This window comes from Humulus lupulus, chromosome 1 (assembly GCF_963169125.1).
Source record: "Humulus lupulus chromosome 1, drHumLupu1.1, whole genome shotgun sequence".
Taxonomy (NCBI): domain Eukaryota; kingdom Viridiplantae; phylum Streptophyta; class Magnoliopsida; order Rosales; family Cannabaceae; genus Humulus; species Humulus lupulus.
The window spans coordinates 211,334,150-211,353,723 of record NC_084793.1 but is presented as its reverse complement, the minus strand read 5'-3'; the positions used below and the strand labels follow the sequence as shown (position 1 = coordinate 211,353,723).

The 19,574-nt window shown below is 33.3% G+C and overlaps 1 protein-coding gene across 2 annotated transcripts; it reads left to right on the top strand.

The window, feature by feature from the left end:
* The first annotated feature begins 14,119 nt into the window (after positions 1–14,119).
* On the top strand, positions 14,120–18,736 carry LOC133803077 (WAT1-related protein At5g64700). 2 transcript variants are annotated; one of them, XM_062241051.1, is made up of 7 exons: positions 14,125–14,479; positions 14,659–14,721; positions 15,244–15,360; positions 16,884–17,133; positions 17,671–17,829; positions 17,971–18,122; positions 18,446–18,736. In XM_062241051.1, exons 1-7 carry the CDS (start codon positions 14,313–14,315, stop codon positions 18,600–18,602), a joined length of 1,065 nt encoding a protein of 354 aa, XP_062097035.1. In that variant the 5' UTR covers positions 14,125–14,312; the 3' UTR covers positions 18,603–18,736. The 2 variants fall into 2 exon arrangements, with proteins under 2 accessions (XP_062097036.1, XP_062097035.1); XM_062241052.1 differs by lacking the exon at positions 15,244–15,360 and having other exon boundaries at positions 14,120–14,479.
* Positions 18,737–19,574: the final 838 nt, after the last annotated feature.

Here is a 19,574-nt window from a genome sequence, read left to right as displayed (position 1 = left end):
TCCTAGTAGAGATGAATCCACCTAAAAGAGAAAAAGAGGTACAATGTCTAACAGGGCGAGTAGCAACACTCAGGAGGTTCATTTCGAGGTACTCGAACAAGTGCCTCCTGTTGTTCGACGTCCTAAAAGGAAGCAAATGGTTCACTTGGGACGAAGACTGCGAGAATGCATTTACTAAGCTGAAAGAACACCTTAGGAAACCACCCCTACTGGCTAAACTCGAGAAGGGTGAGAAACTATACTTGTAACTAGTAGTATCCGAGCACACCATAAGTGGCGCTTTGGTCAAGGGAGAAAAGAAGCCCCAACAGGCGGTATACTACATCAAGAAACGGTTAATAGATGCAGAAAAATGATACCCGAAGATAGAGAAGTTAGCGTATGCCTTGGTGGTTGAATCAAGGAAGTTGAGGCCCTACTTCCATGCTCATGCCATTGAGGTACTTACCAACAACTCCTTGAGGCAGGTCCTGCACGTCAGGAAGACTGCTGAAGTGGTCAATTGAGTTGAGTTAATTCAATATCATCTATACACCGAGAGTTTCAATCAACAGACAAGTACTTGCATACTTCATTGTGAGTTTACATATCGGCTCGACGAGGGAAAAGAGACAGAAGCAAATGAACCGGTTCGCAAGGTAAAAAGAAAGCTAGAGGAGTGGAGCATCCATGTGGAAGGAGCGTCCAATGAAGGAGGAGATGGAGCTGGCATAGTGATGACTAGGCCCGGGAGAACAAGATGTACGGTGCAATAAGGTTTGGATTTGAGGCTTCGAACAATGAAGTAGAATACGAAGTGCTTCTGGCTGGCTTGCAATTTTCCAAAGAGCTAAAGGTAACGAACTTGCATATTTTTAGCGACCACAGCTGGTAGTGTTTCAGGTGAAAGGCGAGTATCAAGCGAGAGGTCCCAAGATGGCTGCATACCTGATAAGGGTGAAGGGCTACTTGGACCAGTTGAAAGAATATACCATAGAGCAAATCCCAAGGGAAAAGAAATGCAATGTTGATGCCTTCACAAAACTCTCCTCCATAAGAGATGGAGATATGCTCGAATCTGTCCCCGTGGAATACTTATCCAAACCAATTATCGCTGAAGAAGAAGTTCGCACAGTCCGTGTCCCTGGAGAGTCGTGGATCGACCCTGTTGTGGGATACCTGAGCGATGGAACCCTGCCGTCAGACAAAAAAGATGCATGTATGCTAGTTTACAAGGTCACCTGGCACGCTCTAGTAGATGGAGTCTTGTGAGGGGCTTCTCTGTCCCTCTCCTGCGATGTATTGGTGAAAGGGAATCCATAAAAGTTCTATACAAGATACACGAGAATTAATGCAGAAATCATACATGAGGGCAATCCACAGCCAAGAAATCCATAAGGCAAGGGTACTACTAGCCCACTATGGAAATGGACGCCAACGACTTCTCAAGAAGTTGTGACAAGTGACAAAGGCATGCAAGCTACCCTTGACTACCGCCAAATGAATTGGTTAGCATGTCCAGCCCCTAGCTCTTTGTTGTATGGGGAATCAATTTGATCAACTCATTACCCACAGGCAGAGGGGTAGAAAAGTAAACAGTGGTAGTAGTGGATTACTCACCAAATGGGTCCCAGGTCAACAAAACGGCCAATCGGATCACCACCTTTGTTAGCAATTCCATCGTCTGCATATATGAAGTGCCCTACAAAATCATTTCTGATAATGACACTCAGTTTGAAGGGCGAACATTCGAGGAGTATTGTAAGGAGAAAGGAATAAGGAGGAGTTTCTCAGCTGTGGTACACCCACAAGACAATGAGAAAGTGGAGGCCATTAATAAGGTTCTCAAGAAGAACCTAAAAATGAAGTTAGAAAAACTGAAGGGAGCCTGGATCGATGAGCTACCCAATTTACTTTGGGCTTATAGAACCACGCTGCACTCGACTATTGGAGATACCCCTTTTGCCTTAGCATATGGATGCGAGGCTGTCCTCCCTGGTGGAAATGAAGATTAATTTTTTCAGGGTAAAAGCTTACGAGGACCAAGTTAACCATACGGAAATGGTTGAAAATTCGGACTTGTTGGAAGAAAGAAGAGAGAGGGCACAACTGAGATTGGAAACATACCAACAATGAGCTGCGGGGGTACTGCAACTCCAGGGTGCAAGAGAAAGCATTTAGAGTAGGAGACTTAGTGCTAAGAAAAGTTCTCCCCAACATGTGAGACCTAGGGGCAGGTGTGCTAGGAGTGAACTGGGAAGGACCCTGCCAAGTCGCCCAGCTGATATCCCTAAACACTTACAAACTAGCACACTTGGATGATACTTTGGACCCCGAGCATGGAACGCGGAACATTTCATGAAATACTACCAGTAAGACTTTAGCCTCCAATGAAGAAATGTCCACAACTTAGTTGTTTTATGTTGAAGTGAGTAGTTAAAAATCAAAGAGGTCGCCCAAGCCACCTCATTGTAGATGCAATGTAGCCATACGTGCCTTTATAATCTTCTTACTATCGATGAAAGTGTTTCCTACCTTGTGTGTTACATTCCTTCCCTATGCAAGCACACACACACTCATCGTCAAAGTCGATGTTGAGTAGAAAATAATTTAAGTGCCTAGTGGAATGAATCCCACCAACCACTTTGGGGGTAGGATAGAAGGGCACTCCCAATAAAAAAGGGAAGAAAAGTCAAGTCTAAAGTGTTTAACTAGATAAATCTTGCCAACCACTTGGGGTAGGTTACTGGAATAAAAACGCACATATGAAGAAATAAGGCTTACAGACCTCAATAGAAGAACCTCTCAAGGTTGTAAGGATTAGCTACCCTTACAAACCTAGAAAGGGTCGGTATGTCCCAAAGGACCCCAACAAAAAAAATTTAAACAACAAAGATAAGAAAAGGAACCCCACAAAGGGTCCTTAATATAAGTCTAGAACGAACAAAGTTGATTAGCCAAAAAGTATCTTAAAGAAGATGCTTGTCAAAATAGTATTATGCATAATGACGAGAAGAACGCTTCTTGCACAAAATAACAAGTGCACACAAAAATATATAAAAGGATAACGAGAACTCAAAGGGTCAACATTTCCTTACAAGTAGTCAAGGTGCACCAACAAACATGCAATTATGACCCAGAACAACAACTTCCAGTAAATGCAACAATTTATGCAAGCTACAAATCTGAACATCCAAGCTCCATAATTTTCAGCCTATGAACTTGGACATGAATATGATACAGTCCATGATGGCGAACTTTCCAAGCTCGGGCCAATTTCCATCACAGCAGCCACAACATCCACAACCACCACAACAACCCGAAGATGATGATGACTTTGAGATTAATTTAGATGACATTTAGTTTTGTTATATTATTCTTTTAAATTTATTAATTTTTTGTGTTGTTTTTTACATTTTGGAGACTATACTACTTATGTGTTGTACAAAATTGAACAAAATTATTTTTATCTTCATATCATATTAATATTAAATATTATTTTATTAATAATGAATTGGTTTTATTATTCAATTGATATTTAATGTTTTATTAAATAAAATTTAATTAATATAATTAATTAATTTTTTTTAAAAAAATTATATAAACCCAGACACTCTTCAGCGACGAATGTTGGCTGTCCATGGACCTACAACGACATGTGGTCGTTGTAGGATTTTTAAAATTTTCAAATTTCAAATTTTGCAACCATTTACAGTGACGACATGTCATCACAATATCCAAGTTTAACAAAAAAAAGGGATTTCCTACCTCAACCAACATGTCGTCGCAATAGCAAAATTCTACGACTGTGTTTTATCGGTGTTGTAGGTCGCTACACATACGGACCTACAACGATGACTTCTTGATCTACAACGACGAAAAAATTCGTCGTTGTAGACCTTTTCTCCTATAGTGCTCTCTGACTGTGAGGCCGCGACCAAACATGATCCAGGGCGCGACCACTGTGTAAAAAGAGGCAATTCTTCATTTAATATGAATATATATTTATTAAGTTAGATCAAATTAAAAGAAAAATAACATGTTTTCTTTTTAAATATTAATGATCAAAATTTTAATAAAAATTAAGATTGTGTATTATTATTATAATGATATGTTACAATATTTAAATTTTTATTAATATAATTATTAAATATCTAGTTTTGTATTAAATATTATTATAATAATAATTTTTTGATGATATTTGAAGTCAAAATAATATAATTATTAAATATTTATTCTACCAAAATTTTATAAAAATTAAGATTATATATTATATATTATAATAATAATATTTTAAAACATTTAAATATATATTAATATTGTTTACCCAAAAATGGCTCCCGATGATGTGGCAAGATTTTCTTACCCGTGGCAGTTTCGAGTGAAGAGATCCTGTTCGACCATGACCAGACAATTGTTGATTCATCAAGTTTCGCGTTTTAGGTGCGGCCAGTCTGGTCGCATACTTTCATTTACTTCATTTGAGATACGCAATCTTGTAATAATTACATTTATTATGTTTCCTTTTATTCCCTTGATACGCTGATCTTAATTGTAATTAAGGCCTATCGACCCATGTAACCCTCTTGAGCCTATAAATAAGAAGACGATGGCTCAAGGAAGGGACTTTTGAATTTTGGAACTTTTAATCTTTTTATTCAGAGAGAAAAGCATAGTGTGATTATCCACCGAAATTGTAATCCTCCCGAGGCTTGTGAAACTCAAGAACCCTAGTTCTTTGATCACAATTTTGGGATTCAATATCAATAAGAACACTAAGTGGACGTAGGTCATTACCATCCAATTGGGGCCGAACCACTATAAATCACTTGTGTCATTTTCTTTCCATTTGATTCTCTTCTTAATTACCTTTTGTTTTTTGTCGTTTATTTGATTCCGTATCGTTGGCCAAATCAAGGGTCAACAAATATAATCATTAAATATCTAGTCTTGTATTATATATTATTATAATAATGATATTTTATAACATTTCAATATATATTAATATAATTATTAAATATTTAGTTTTGTATTATATATTATTATAATAATGATATTTTATAACATTTGAAATTATATTAATATAATTATTAAATATATAATCTTATATTAAATATTATTATATAAGGATATTTGATAATATTTGAATTTATATTAATATAATTAATAAATATATATTTTTAATTGGTTTTAAATATAAATCCTGTTAAATATTTAAAATATTTTGTTAAAATTAATAAAATAAACTATTATAACAAAAAAACTGTTAAATACACATATGTATAACAGATAAAAATTAAATATATATACCTAATGGTATATAAAATTAATTAATGTGTAGTCCAAATATTTTCAAATAAAATACTTAATCTACATATTACTTAAAGACAATTTATTGGTCCTAAATTATTGACAAAATCTTACTTAAATTCTTAAAATTTAAATGAATAATAATTTGGGTGCGCAGGAAACCAAATTAACTAGTACTACTTTGCATGTATATAAAACATGACAGTGATGGATGTGGAAATATAATGATATATCCATCCAGAAGAGTGGATTTAAGAAAATAAAAAATATTAATGGATTAGCTTGATGACATCAATGTCCATCAATTATCTGGATGAAGGAAAAAAAAAGTTCTAATGATGTGATGTAAAATAAATTATCATACAAGTTTATAAAGAAAAAAAATAATACATCTTTAAATTATTTCATTATAATTTATTTATTTTTGTTTAAGTTAAAATTTATTCTAATTTTTAATTTGGAAGACAAACAATAAATATTATACCTGGAATTTAAGTTTGTTAAGATTAAATATATAGTATACGTTTAATATATATTTTTTTGACAAATTTTATAAATATTAATATTAAAGATTGGGTTTTTTCAAAAATAAATAAAATCTAAAAAAAAAACATTAATAATAGGGTTGCCACGTTTTTGTTAAGATTTAATATATATTATACGATTTGAATTTGTTCTAGTTTTTATTTTTTATTTTTTATTTTGGAAGACACCAATATATATTATATCATAATCAGTGAATTTTAAGTTTGTTCAAGTTCACTTATTTTTAAATAATTATTATAAAATATCTCAAAAATATCATATTTTAATTTGTTTTAATATTTATTTATTTAAGTTTAAATCGTGTTTGCAATTTACCGTTAAATATAAGAATATTTCGTTAAAGTTAATGAAAAAAAAGAATATAAATCCCTTAAACCAATAATTTGTCTGATACACACTTTTTATATATAAATATATATATTTATATACACTAGGCGCTTAGTTTTATTTTAAAAAATCATTAAATCTATTTATTACGTTTTTATGATTATCGTATAAATTTTAAATAAATAAAATAATAACATAAACATATTAAAAGAAAAATTAAACCTGGACAATTTTTATGGTTTTTTCAAAAAAAATATATATTATAACATTTTAGATCATAAACTATATTATCCAATGTATAAAATATTCATAATATTATTCAAATCACATATTTATAATTGGAGAAGAATAACTTGTTTATTTTTTTATAGAAGATAAATCCCGTTCTAATTTCTTATGTAGTTATACAATTATATTATTTGTACACATAAACCTATATATAATGTATTTATAATGTTTGTTGTTATTTAATATGAATATATATCTAGTTATGTTACATTAAGTAATAAAAAAATTCTTTATAAATATAAATAATAAAATTTTTAATAAAAATTAAGATTATGTATTATATATTATTATAATAATAATATTTTGTAATATTTCAATTTATATTAATATAATTAATAAATATCTATTTTTAATAACTTATATTCTGTTAAATATTTATAATATTTCGTTAAAGTTAACAAAAACAAACAATTAAAATCAATAATTTATGTTATTTTTACATTTTTTATATATAAGAGATTTAAATAAATAAATATATATATATATATATATATAGTGTAAGAACTAAATATATTTTGGTTTGAATTCTTTACCTCAATAATTATTTTATTATTGTTGCATAGCACATGATAATTGAAATTAGATGTATTAATTAGTGATATTTATTAGGTATAAGGTGTTTGTTTAACTAAGTAATTATATTGTTGTTGCATATTAAATTTCTATATATTTTTTTTAGATTTTTTAGGGCAAGAATAATTATAAAGTATTATAAATCATGATTTATTTTTTAAATTGCATGTTCACATTAGATTTTTTTTATCGAAAAATATAATTTTTAGTTGGCAAAAAGGAAAAGGAATGACAAATTCTCAAACATCTAAATTCATTATAACTTTTCTTTTACTAATTATTTACCGAGTTTTTTGGAACTATAAATATATCGAGAGATAAGAGCTAGCAAGTAAAGAAAAGAAGTAAACAAGATCAACATTTTTACGTGGTTGAAGCGTTAATGAGCCTTAGTCCACGAGTCAATTGTATTGAGCTATATAGAGTTTAGCAATGGAGGTTTCCAGCAATTTCAACAACGATTTTGCATGCATGAAAAGTCGGATCCTCGCTACAGTGCATTAATGGCCCTATTTATGTAAGAGAATATATTTTTATACTCAATAAAAATATGGAAAAACCAAAATACAACTTTATGCAAAAATACAATAGACAAGGTAATTGATTAAATAAACATTACAACTCAATTGCTCAAAATACAAGTAAATATAAAGAGGTAGAAGAAGAAGATTACAAACTCAAAACAATAATAATACAAGTAAATAAGATCAACAAGATCAAAAGAATGAAAATAAAATCAATAAAAAGAACAAACTCTCACACAACCAAAGTGTAGAATAGTGGGGATCACCAACTTGAACAAGGTTCAAAACCTTTGTCCAAAAGCTTATTTCCCCCTATTCTCTAAGCACTAAGGGATCTCTCTAGGAAATAGCTCTCTGGAATTATCAAGCCTCTATGGTGTATTTTCCAGCCAAGTGCTTTATGGATGGAAAATGGTGTGTCTTACAAGTGAGCATTAGGCTCCTATTTATAGAGTTTTGAGACACCCTTTGAATTTCAAATTCCACCAACCCCCATGGCTGTTACCAATGATTAATTGGATGTTTATGGAATTAAAATAGAGATTTGTGAGTTACTTGGTTGTTGGAAACATTCAAAATTGGATAAAATCGAAGTTGGAAAATGTTGTCAGCCGCTCAGGCCGCGGCCTAAAAAACACGAGCCGCGGCCCACGGTGTATTTTTTTTTTGCCTATTTTGCCTCTTGGGCCGCTGCCTGAAAAACATAGGCAGCCCAAGTCGTTTTTTCAGCAACCAATTTTCCAAATTTGCCAAAACGTTCCAAATTCATTCCTACTTGATTTTGTAACTTCCATACACATTATGGGAGTTAAAATCACATCTCTAACAGCCATATTTCACATATGGCTTTAAGAAATTCAAATCAAAATGTGTAATATCAAATCTACACATTATTGGGTAGTATTTGGGAGTTACAAGTTTGTAACTCCAAAATATGTCACATTTGGGCACATACATGTGTCCAATTTTGTGACTCTCAATAATATGTTACAATGTGTGACAAATCACATTTGTGTGAAAAAGCACATTATGTCACATTATTTAATCTAACATTATATTATTTAAAATAATATAACAATTTATAGGTGGCCATGTAGCTTGGGTCGGACTAATCCGGGCCCAATAAAGATATATGCATAATTTCTCTATAACGGAGCTATAATATTAGTGTATAACGTAATTACAGAATGTCTAGTCTAGGTCCACTAGGTCAGCTTAAGAGTGGTAGAGCATTACAGCTTCCCCTTGTACGTTAATGCGGACTAGTGCGCGTGAGCCGTCAGGGGGATTCAGGGGACATGATCTGTCAGAGTAATGGCAGTACCGATCCCTAGGAACGTTGTACGTTTCGTGCGTACCCCTTTTGCAGGTTAATTGAGGAGACCAACTGTCGGATTTCTTGGGGACACGTTAACTGTATGAAGAATTGGTATTGTTCTACCAAGACGTATGGTCCGGGTTCATTTACCAAGGCAAACATCAGTAAGTTATGACGGACTGAAGAGTATATCCTGGTGGCGAATATATCTAGAAAATCCATCCGGATCCCACATTACAGGATCCGCCCCTTGGACTAGGATATCTACATCCTGGAGGATCGAAGTTGTGTGAGCTTATGATATTGGTCCGGCCTTTCATCTCAAATCCGGGTTCTTGTTATATCCTCCAGTTACTGGACCTAGGTTGGGTATGGGCCTTCAGCCTTTTGATAGTTTAGTGTTTGCTGGGCCCTAGTTGGTTCCAAGCCTCTCCTGAGAATCCATGAGGCCCACTTGACAATGCTATGTGTCATTGGTGAAAAATATGGACAACATTTACCCCCCAAGTCTTCATCTGTGCTTGCGCAGTAGAGATTTGCCTCTTCGTCCTCCTTCAATCACCTGAGTCCAGGATCAAACACCTATGTCCCGGTTCATTTACCTAAGTCTCGGTTCAATTCCTTGGGGGCCAACTGATTAATCCCCATTCTTTCGGATTCCCAATGATCTGGGCACGCGTCTTCAGGTGAAAGGTACGTTGGTGCCAGTCACGCCCAAAAGACATGGGGAAATTCCTCTGTGGTCCTGGGTGACTGAAGGATGTCAGCGCATTTTCGGAGGCGTCCCATCTAGATGAAACAACGATTTTAGCACTTAAGTGGGCTATTTAATGTACTTGCGTCATCCAGAACCGTCAGATGTGTTTTTCTTGTGATATTCAATATGAGTAGTTGGATGAAAAAGGCGCGGATCTCGGATTGAAGAATCAACGTTTTTGCACTTAATTGAGCTAATTAATGTACCTGCGTAATCCAGAATCGTCAGATGTGTTTGTCATGGTGGTATCCAGTGCGAACCGTTGGATTGGAAATGCGCGGATGACATATTTCTCTCCTATAAATACGCTAGCGGGCTCTTCTTTCTTGTAACGCCCTGGCTACCCCAGAACAATTACGGTGAACAGTGAACCGGAAATTTGACCCGCTACCCGAGTCCTTTGGTTAAAAACGTGATCTAAGTGTTATTATCAGGTTAAGGTGGAAAACTAGTAAAAAGGAAATGATACATTTCATTAAGTAAATAAACTGCTCATGAGCCTTTCAAAATGTTTACAAGCTGTTAATAATACAAAAGGGTCGTTACAGTTTCAAATGTACAATCCCCACCGACCTAAGCGGCAAAAATAGGGTAAACCCCTAGTCCCTCAGAGAACTCCCTGACAGTGGTGGTCAAGCGACCCAATATGTACACAACATCGCCCAAGCTCTCCACTCAGGGTTGGGTGAGCTTCTATTTCCCTTTACCTGCACCACATAACACCCATGAGCCAAGGCCCAGCAAGAAAACACAATAAAACATGACATAATATCAACAACGATCATAATAACCACTCAGGACTATCAGTCCATAACAGATAGGTGACAATAGCCAAAGTCACAAAAGATGGGTACAGTTCCCTCTAGCCATGTGACAATAGGGTCACCAAGGCTTAACTGATAAGTGGTTCTCTCATAAGTTTAATCAGGATAGGTGCATGGTGATTGGTCACCAACATAACCTTCCTCCTGACTCTAGAGTTGTAACTATGGACAGCGTCCCTTAACCATGTGACAAACGGTCACCGGGGTCATATACCTTGGCTATGAACATCTGGTCTTAGACCAGGCAAGCGCTTATAAGTTCTTCGACCTTAGGGTCGGTCCCACATTAATGCCATAGAGCCATTCAATGCGTGTTCATCGATTTTAGGGTCGGTCCCTGACTAGTAAGTGCCATAAACAAGTAATTAGCGTTCACACTAGCATTTAATATGCAATCCATGTCCACATATATCAACCAACATGCCTCAATATCAAACCATGCATGTCATATACCTATACAGGGTGCAACTGTATTCATACACTGTTTTCTTACCTCAGGTTCGAGCGAGAAGTATGATAAGGACGACCCCTGAGAACGATCGATCTTTTAGTTCCTTAGCGGTTACCTAATCACAACCAATTATAACCTCCATTAATGAGAATCCACAATAATAGGGTCTTAACCTAAGCACCACTCTCGGGTCCTCGAAACATGCCCACACGGTGAGTAGATTCGATCCCAGGCCTTAAGGATTGAAACCCCAAGTCAAAAACCCTTAAAAACACTCAAAACGGGACTTAGAGGGAACAGGGTAGCGCTACAGCGCTCAACCCCTAGCGCCCCAACGCTATACTCAAAACCACCCAAGTGCCAGAAAGCCTCCTGAGGAGCGCTGTAGCTCCCTAGGGTGGGTGCTATAGCGCTACCTCTAGACCCAAACTCCCCTATACCGACCTTCTTCAACTCCTTCGATTCTAACTCGATTTCCAAGCTTCCAAATCCTATTCTTGATGCCAAATGATCCCAAAAACCATTGTAACACACCCCAAACATCACAAGCATGGGAACCCTAGCCAAAACTCCCAACAAAACCATGAATTCACCCTAGAAATCTCAGCTGCAAAATAAAACCAGAACAGGGAAAATCAGAGAAAACCATGGTTAGAAACTTACCCAAAGCTCGGCTTATGATGGTCTTCAATGGTGGAACACACTCCCAAACTCCCAAGGCTTGCTTCCCAAGCTTGAATCCTCAAAATTGGTTCAAAAACCACGAAGAAAAGTGAAGAGAAGAAGGTACGGGAGAACTCTAAAGTATACTCTGTTTTTCACTACCTTTTTCAGCTATCAAAGGATATGTCTATCCTAGGGGTGAAATGTCCATTTTACCCCTAGGTCAATTAATACTTTCTAAAGGCTCCTAAGGGCATATTTGGTACTTCCCTCCTATCTCGTTAATCATAATTAACGCTCTCCAATTCCCGCTATTCTCAATGTTTTCAAATACCAATAATTCACATCTTGTTACCCTATATCTCCCGGTAACGCTCTAATCATCAAAATCACCCCGAGACTCAACCCAAGTCCCGACACTTAAACTTGTTGTGACTAAACCGCTAATCAATATTCTACGATCGTCTCATGCCGAATAGCTCGAACAAACCCACATTATAATGTGGTCTCAACACATATCATCAACATGCATACAATTATACAATTATACTCTCAACGAGCCAAATAACCATCACACCCCTGTAAACAAATGTGGACTCACATGCATGCATTTAACATCATATTATAACACAATTCTCATAAACATGCATAAACACATTTAATGGCATAATTAAACAGTTATGGCCCTCCCGGCCTACTAATCCAGCCATTAAATCATAATAGGGAATCCGGGGCATTACAACTATCCCCTCCTTACAGAAATTTCGTCCTCGAAATTTACCTGAACAGCTCGGGATACTGACTCTGCATATCTGACTCCAGCTCCCAGGTCGCCTCCTCGACCTTGCTGTTCCTCCACAATACCTTAACCAAAGGTATTGTCTTGTTCCTGAGGACTTTATCTTTCTTGTCAAGTATCTGAACAGGCTGCTCCTCAAAGGAGAGATCTGGCTCAAGCTCCAGATCTTCATAACTCAGGACATGATTCTCATCAGATACATATCTCTGAAGAGCGGATACATGGAACACATTATGCACGGCCGACAATGCCGGAGGCAAAGCTAGTCTGTAAGCCACTTGACCAATCTTCTCCAGGATCTCAAAGGGACCTACAAACCTAGGACTCAGCTTGCCTTTCTTCCCAAACCTTCTCACCCCTTTCCATGGCGAGACTCTAAGGAAGACATAGTCTCCTACCTAGAACTCCACGTTCCTGCGTTTGGGATCTGCATAGCTCTTCTGTCTACTCTGAGAAGTATGCATCCGAGCTCTAATCTTGTCAATAGCCTCATTGGTCCTCTGAACTGCGTCAGGACCTAAGTATCTCCTTTCACCTGTCTCATCCCAATGAATGGGAGATCTACACTTCCTACCATACAACATCTCATAAGGTGCAACTCCAATGGTAGACTGATAACTGTTATTATAGGAGAACTCTATCAAAGGCAGATACTTACTCCATGATCCACCAAAGTCCAGCACACATGCCCGCAGCATGTCCTCTAATATCTGAATCGTCCTCTCAGATTGCTCATCTGTCTGAGGATGATAAGCTGTACTGAACTTCAGCTGTGTACCCATAGCCTGCTGTAAACTCTTCCAGAACTTGGAAGTAAAAGTAGGGTCCCGATCTGACACGATCGAAAAAGAAGAAGAAGTAAAAATAGAAAAAAAGAAAAGAAAAAGAAGTAAAAAATATATATTTTAATAAGAAAATATATTTAATAATTTTTTAGTAATAATTCAAAAATAAAAAATCTATTTTACTAAAATATTATTGAATATATTTTCTTATTAAAATATATATTTTTTACTTTTTTTTTGTATTTTCACTTTTCTTTTTTATTTCTTCTCCTCCATTTAAAAACTATAAATATTTAAAATTAAATTAGAAAAAAAAGAATTATATTTTTTATTAAATATTTAATAATTTTTTAGTAAAATAGATTTTTTTAAATATCTTTTCGTATTAAAATATATATTTTTACCTTTTTCTTTTCTTTTTTCTATTTTATTTATTTAATTTTAAATATTAAGAAAAAATTATTATTTTTAAAAGGAGGAGAAGAAAGAAAAATGACAAAAAAGTAAAAAATAATAAATTTTATAATTTTTAAGTTATTTTTTTATTTTTTTTTAATTTTTTGAAATAATTTTATATGTTATATTTTGAAATTTTTAATTATACATGTAGCATGAAAACTAAGAGAAGAATCACCATAAGATAATGTTAAAAGTTTGGAGAATTTAAAACAACTTGAATTAAAAGTTCAGGGCAACGGTAAACTAGTGGCAATAGTTATTGTATGATATATATAAAAATTCATACACATAATATTCAAGATTAATCGATAGGCCAAATAACAAGGTAGTTTAGCAACTGATAGAGATATCTTTACGTTCTAAATCTAATTTATGAACAACTTTTTATTTATTTATTTTTTTTGTGGTCCCATCTCACAATAAAGTAGCTCCCTTTTCTCACCACACATGTCTCTTCTTAACGAGTGCTCTTGATAGTCGACCTGTCATAATATCAAACTTTCAAAGTTTTCTCCAATTAGAGTGCCTCCCAATATTCCATCGCTTGTTGTGTATATATATACATACAAGCATACATACACATACAGAGAGAGAGAGAGAGAGCATATAGAGAGTTTACCCTCTAATATCTATTCGAACAATATCAAATTCCATTGCCCTAAAGCCCAACAGCACAAGCTCATATAATTAAATCATTATATATATTAAAATGAAGAAAGCTTATTTGACTGTAATTCTGATACAAGCCATCTATGCTGGAATGAACTTGCTCTCCAAGGCCGCCTTCGATGGAGGAATGAACAACTTCATCTTTGTTTTCTACAGACAAGCTGCGGCCACTGCCTGCATAGTCCCCGTCGCAGTCTTCCTCGAATGGTATTATTATTATTATTATTATTATTATTATTATTATCAATTCATTAATATTTTACTTTACATATGAATATTATATGTATATTTTTATATATAATCATTTTATACTCAATATTTCTTGTAAATTTCTTTAATTATGAATGACCCTTAATGTATAAATATAAACCCTTTTTGTTTTGTAGGAAAACTGCACCGCCGCTACCTTTCATTACCTTCTGCAAGATTTTTCTTCTTTCTTTTTCTGGGTATGTATAATATTACTTAACTAATTCTTTTGATAATTTTATCACTATTGTAAAATATAGTTTTTTCTTTTCTCTCAAAATCATATGGTACTTGTTGTATTTAATTCGATCGACTGTTCAGCTGGTATATAATTAATATGTGTGTTAAATTCGAAATTTATTAGAAGTTTATAAAGCACGAGGGTTTAAATTGAACAGTCAGTTTATGAACGGGACCGAGTGTTTTAGGGGGAAATTAATATATATATATATATATCCTAGGATAAAGGAAGGGAAAAGTGCATACTTTAATTTATTATCAATATTCATGACATATCTTTGAAAGATGAAGAAACTGCGTAATTATACACATATATATAGTATATTAGTACATGAATATCAGTGTTGTGTTCGAGTTTTTATTTGACTAATATATATATATATATATATATGTTAACTAATATGTAGTTTTTCAGAGATGAGAATGATCCAAAACAGGATCAAATTATTAATATTTTTGGGTCCATAATTGTTGTTTTATAGGATAACGTTAAGCTTGGATATATATGGCATTGCTCTTATTTATACCTCAGCTACTCTGGCTGCTGCAACCACAAATTGTCTCCCTGTTATCACTTTCTTCTTGACACTTCTACTCGGGTAATTATTTTCCCCTACAAAATACAATACAAGCTAGTAGTTTTATATATAAAAGTATATATATATATATGTATAGTACTTACTTTGTTACTTATAATACTATAGTATAGCAGGTTCGAGATTTATTTTGGGACATCCGCACGTGTGGAAAACTATAGTATATCTGATTACATATTGTAACAATTAATTAAAGATTAACTATATAGATATAGTTTTTTTTTGTTTTTTTTAAGAAGTAGGGATTATTTGCGTAGTTTGGCCATAATAATCATCAATGATATACAGCAGTATCGTTAAAATGTCTTTCTCACGTACTGTAGTACTACACTTGCCATGTTTTTGCGTGTGTATATATGAATATATATGATCAGTCCATTTCCATTCTCTATTTGTCAGCTTGAAATGAAAAGGGCGTTTTTGTTTCTAAGAGTGGAGAGAGAGAAAAATAGATGCATGTAGACAAAAAGAGCGATGGTTGACGACAAAAGAAATTTATTAATTAATTGTTATTATGTTTCTACTATATATGCATGTGGCCAGGTCTCACATGATCGAAATTCAAATTTGATAATTGCGGTAATTAATCTTGCATTAATTATGATTTTGAATCCGGATGAGTATAAAGTATAATGCACGAGTTCTCACAACATCATTTTTATTTTATTCAAATAAATAATTTTGAAATTATATTTTAAACCAATTATTTATTTATTTATCCATATACAAAAATGAGTTACCTTGATCATCAGTATACAGATGCAATGCAATAATGCATCAGTAGAATTATCAACTCAGTTTTTGGTTTCCATGTTTTTTCTTACGCCTTCTACGTTAATTAAAGACTTTTTTATGATGATATAAATCTTGATAAAAAAAAAGTCTTCCGTTTAAATTTTAATTCTCTCCTAATTTTTTTGTTTTGTTTTTTTTTTCAATATATTTATTTAAGCTTTTGAAAATTCCTTCTACTTTTCAAATCAGAGATTTCTTTTATTATTTCGAATTTCCTCTTATGACTCTTGTTATTTTTCTTCTTCTTTCATCACTTTTTTAACTTTTTATGTGAAAATTAACTAGTCACACAATAAATTAGACTCGATGGTTTAACCAAATTAAAAGCCTATATAATTATGTAGCTGTGTAATATACGGTAGACATTCCCTACTCCTAATGTTGACATAAGCTAATATTTACCTTTAAATTTTATCATATAATATGAATTATATATTATTAAAATTTATTTATGTATATTTAATTGCATGAAATCATCAAATAAATGATATTTTTCATTCCCATACATGGATATATATAGGTAAAAGAAAAAAAACTCCATTATATTGATCAATATTAGCATATATATATATACATACTATAATTAAGGGGGCTAATTAATTATATATGTTATGGGGATACTACTACTCATCATCATTGAATCATGCATGTACATAAATGAATAGAATTTGAGTTTGACATGAAAAGTAACTAGTATTTATTTTCTTGTTCATCGTGAATTAATTAATTAGGATGGAAACTCTGAAGTTGAGGACCAAAGCGGGAATTGCAAAGCTTATAGGCATAATAGTGTGCATAACTGGCGTGGCTTGCCTGGCTTTCTATAAGGGCCCTCATTTCAATCTCCTTTCGCTTCTTCATCTTTCTGGTCACCACCATAACTCCCAGCATCCTCACCATTCTTCCGGAAAATCTTGGATCAAGGGAGTTTTCCTCATGCTCCTTTCAAATTTCTTCTGGGGCACATTTCTTGTTTTTCAGGTATGTACGTACGTGCCCTTTCATTGCAACTTATGTATGAATAATTAAACGATCTTTCTTAATTCATATATATCTATATAATGACACATATATGTATATGTATATGTATATGTATATAGATCCACGTGCAACCGTGCAAGCAAGTAGTACGTATAACTGTTATGTTGTGTAACAACATATACAACGATTTTTTAGTTATTCAATGTCACGCGTAATTTTGTGTATAATAATTATTATATATTGACAGGGAAGAAGAGAAAATAAATAAGGAAATATAATAGGATAACTAAGTAATGAGTGATATATGAGACAGCTACCATATATATGACTTATTATGGGTGGTTAATTAGAAATGTTGAAACATTATTGTATGTACAAATAATGTATACAAAAGAGTTTGTCTCAATCATTACACTATATATACCTAGTCAATGTTAATTTGCATTTTTGGTACACAAAATTTTTACCACAATATTTGATAAAGGGTTTTGCAAGTCTAATTTGAATTTATGTTTATGATTTAAAAAAAAAATACAGGTGCACTTAATGAAGAGCTATCCTTCAAAGCTTCTTTTAACAGCTCTTCAGTGCTTTCTGAGTACAGTTCAATCGTTTGCCATAGCCATTGCATTGGAAAGAAACCCATCTCAGTGGCAACTTGGTTGGAATGTCAGACTCCTTTCGGTGGCTTATTGTGTAATAATGACTCTTATTCCTTCTCTTCTTCGTTTCGTAGTAATTTAATTCATAAAAAGAAGTTTCTTATTAATAATTAAACAATACTAGAGTAGAGAATATTAATTATATACCAAGGAAGATGAATGTGTGGTGTGGCAGGGAATTGTTGTGACTGCTGTCACCTATTACTTACAAGCGTGGGTTATTGAGAAGAAGGGTCCGGTTTTCCTAGCCATGTCAACTCCCTTGGCTTTAATTATTACAATCTTGTGTTCTGCTATTTTCTTGGGCCAGGTCATCACTTTAGGAAGGTAATTATTTATTATTTATTTTAATATTCTGTTAATCTCTCATCATTTATTATTTTTGGTTCTTATATTTTAGTGCTATCCGTGCCTGTATTTCCAACAATTTTATTTTCCTTCAACTTCTATAATTTCGTTATATATTTAATACGGTTTTTTTAATCTTACTTTTCAAAGTTTATCTTACCTAATACATAAACGAGTTTACATATAGACACTGGAGAGTAAGTAATGATTACTGTGACAATCAAACATCAATACTCGATAATCAATAATTATAAATACGCATATAATATTTTGATGTTCATTTCTCTGCTTTTGTTTTGCAGCATTTTAGGTGGGGCTTTTTTGATCCTAGCGCTTTACAGCGTTTTGTGGGGAAAAAGCAGAGAGGAAGAGATAAATAATATTGTTGAGAATTGCCTGCCAGCTGATAAAAAAGAATGTTCAGAATTAAAAGAAATAGTTACAAAAAGTATTGCCTAGTATAAATGCTTTCTTTTTCATCGGAAAAATAAGTTAAGCTAGGAAGAAGAAATATTTATTTTTATAATGCAAGTATTATTAGTGAAAATATAATATCTATTTATATATATATATGGGTTGGTATTTAATGATTATATTAATATTTATCGATTTACCTATTGATCATTACAAAAAATTTGTTTATTCCCTCGATCAACCTATCCGGTTAATTAATTTAAAATGGCCAATAATAGAGAATTGACACTTTAATGATGATGCTTTGCTTGCTGATTTGAATAAACAAACATACCAAATCCATATATCGCTCGCTTAATTATCGTTATAGAAAATAGGTTTGAAACCGAAGAAATCAAATAGTTGTACCATCTCTTATTTATCAACATTTAGACAATGAGTCAAATATATAACTACGAATGTATATAATTAGCAGAAGGTCATCTTTACGACAAGGCAAATCCAAAGTTGATCACGTTATCTCCATATCATTTGTAATCAATTAACCTTATACTACTTGCAATATCTATGTATCTTTGTGAATAAGCCCATGGGACGAACAAAAGTCTTCGAGCTCGGAGTATTATCACAAAGATGGAGAGTACTCGAGATGTGCATCTAATAGGTGTTCGGGCGTAGAACGACTTCATCATATTCAAACTCACTAGAAAAGATTGATTTTGAACAGGAAAGGCTTGGTCAATGGGAAATAGCTAGAATAATTTTTTTATTTAGTACCCTCTTTAACGTTGATTAGTTAAGCCTATTAAATACGAAACTGTCGTACCCCAAGCCCAAATTGTGCTACAAGTACAATAACCATAATTTGGGTGGTCAAAAATCAATATTTAACCATTGTTTAAAATAATATTTGTTAGTAATCTTTATTATTTAATTTACTTGAAGATAATATCAACTACTGTTTAAAAATATAGAATAATTCTTAATATATTTATAATATAGTACCCACTCGTATAA